This window comes from Penaeus japonicus, unplaced genomic scaffold (assembly GCF_977035675.1).
Source record: "Penaeus japonicus unplaced genomic scaffold, GWHDUDI00000001_assembly GWHDUDI00000002, whole genome shotgun sequence".
Classification (NCBI taxonomy): Eukaryota; Metazoa; Arthropoda; class Malacostraca; order Decapoda; family Penaeidae; genus Penaeus; species Penaeus japonicus.
This window is the reverse complement of record NW_028234404.1, coordinates 8043623-8046122: the sequence shown is the minus strand read 5'-3', so window position 1 is coordinate 8046122 and position 2500 is coordinate 8043623. Positions and strand designations below refer to the sequence as shown.

The following is a 2500-nucleotide window of genomic DNA, read 5'->3' as shown; positions in this document are numbered from 1 at the left end:
GAGAGAGAGACAGAGAGAGGGGGGGGAGGGAGGGAGGGAGGAGAGAGAGAGAGAGAGAGAGAGAGAGAGAGAGAGAGAGAGAGAGAGAGAGAGAGAGAGAGAGAGAGAGAGAGAGAGAGAGAGAGAGAGAGAGAGAGAGAGAGAGAGAGAGAAAGTGAGAGACAGAGACGAAGAAAGAGAGGGAGAAAAAGACGAAGAAACGAAAAGGAAGAGGAAAGATAGAAAGATAGAAAGAGAGAGAGAGAGAGAGAGAGAGAGAGAGAGAGAGAGAGAGAGAGAGAGAGAGAGAGAGAGAGAGAGAGAGAGACATAGACGGACACGAAGAAAGAGAGGGAGAAAGAGACAGAGAGAGAGAGAGAGAGAGAGAGAGAGAGAGAGAGAGAGAGAGAGAGAGAGACAGAGAGAGAAGAAAGAGAGAGAGAAAGGGAGACACAGAGACGAAGAAAGAGAAAAGGACTAGGAAAGATAGAAAGATAGAAAGAGAGGGAGAGAGAAAGAGAGAAAGACAGAGAGAGAGAGAGAGAGAGAGAGAGAGAGAGAGAGAGAGAGAGAGAGAGAGAGAGAGAGAGAGAGAGAGAGAGAGAGAGAGAGAGAGAGAGAGAGAGAGAGAGAACAGATAGACGGACACTGAAGAAAACGAGAGAGGAAGACACAGAGACCAAGAGAACCGGAAAGAAAGGAGAGAGAGATAGAGAGAGAGAAACAGAAGGTACGAGAGGGAGAGAGGAGAGAGAGAGAGAGAGAGGAAAAGAGAGGAGGGACGAGAGAGAGAGAGAGAAAGTGGAGAGACAGAGACGAAGAAAGAGAGGAGAAAAAGCAGAGACGAAGAAAACGAAGAAAGGAGAGGAAAGATAGAAAAAGAATAGAAAAGAGAGGTAGAGGGAGAGGGAGATGTGAGAGAAGACAGAGAGTGAAGAGAGAGAGAGAGAGAGAGAGAGAGAGAGAGAGAGAGTACTGGACACTAAAGAAAAAGAGAGGAAAATAAAAGACGAAGAAAAGAGAACGGAAGAGAAAGATTGAAGACAGAAGAGAGAGAGAGAGAGAGAGAGAGAGAGGGAGAGAGAGAGAAAAAAAAAGAGAGAGAGAGAGAGAGAGAGAGAGAGAGAGAGAGAGACGGACACGAAGAAAGAGAGAGAATAAAAGACGAAGAAAGAGAGGGAGAAAGATACAGAGAGAGAGAGATAGATAGATAGATAGAGAGAGAGAGAGAGAGAGATACACCATGAATAAGAGGCAAAGAGATAACAAGCCGCGTCCATTGCAGACAAGGAATGCGGTGATCTGGAGAACCCAGTCTTCGGCTTCGTGGAATACACTGGCAAGATCGTGGGCTCCCAAGCGAGATATAAATGCCAAGTGGTGAGTACGTAATGTTATGAAGTACTTGACGTGTTTGTATTAATGCTGTATATATTTTTTATTTCTTTTTTATTCTATTTTTTTTTCTTTATTGTTCGATTCCGCTGTCGGTGTTGTAGTGCGGTTATGGTTATCGTTTATGAATTTTTTGGATGGTATGTTGTTGTTTTTTATTGAATGTTATGATTTTTTTTTTAATTTCCTGTTATCTTGTTGAATGTTATGTTATTTTTTATTGAATGTTACGAATTTTGTTGAATGTTATGTTATTTTTTTTATTGAATGTTAGGAATTTCATTGAATGTTGTGTTATTTTATTGAATGTTACGAATTTTGTTGAATGTTATGTTATCTTATTGAATGTTATTTTGTTGAATGTTATGAATTTTATTGAATGTTATGTTATTTTATTGAATGTTGTGTTATTTTATTGAATGTTATGTTATTTTTTTATTGAAAGTTACGAATTTTATTGAATGGTATGTTTTTTTTATTTTATTGAATGTTACGAATTTTGTTGAATGTTGATGATTTGACTGAAGAAGTGATATCCTTGTTTCATATTATTTATCATATTAATGTCATTCGTATTCTTTCTTTCGTTACGGTAATCGTTAACATAGTCATTATTATGTTAATGTTACTTATTGTGATGATATCATTATCGTTATCATTACAAGTAGTACCTGTTTTTGTTTTCGTTTTTTGTTGTTGTTTTTTTTCGTTTTGTTATTGTTGTTGCACCAGTCGTTGCATTTTTAATTCCCATTTCCATTTGCAGGCCTTTTTACAGCCTCCATTGCTGTATCGTCTTGCAGGCTTTAATTAATGCAATGCTCTTGCCGTCCATTTCTTTTTTTTTTTCTTTTTTTCTTTTTTTTTAAGAGCCACTTAGACCAAGGTTAAAGAATGAGAGAGAGAGAGGGGGGGGAAGAAAGAGTGAGAGAGAGAGAGAGAAAGAGAAAGAGAGAGAGAGAGAGAGAGAGAGAGAGAGAGAGAGAGAGAGAGAGAGAGAGAGAGAGAGAGAGAAAGAGAGAGAGAGAGCGAGAGAGAGAGAGAGAGAGAGAGAGAGAAAGAGAAAAAATAAAAAAAATCCCAACCCCATCAGCCATTTAGACTCTTTTAAGACTAGGCTTGACAA

At 38.8% G+C, this 2500-nt stretch overlaps 1 protein-coding gene across 1 annotated transcript in view; it reads left to right on the top strand.

Moving 5' to 3' along the window:
- The window catches only part of LOC122255605 (sushi, von Willebrand factor type A, EGF and pentraxin domain-containing protein 1), a 77108-nt gene that overhangs the window by 21010 nt on the left and 53598 nt on the right, over positions 1 to 2500 (top strand). The window contains exon 5 of the mRNA XM_086544861.1: positions 1265 to 1359. Coding sequence (XP_086400987.1) covers positions 1265 to 1359 — 95 coding nt within the window. The remainder of the gene's footprint in view (positions 1 to 1264; positions 1360 to 2500) is intronic.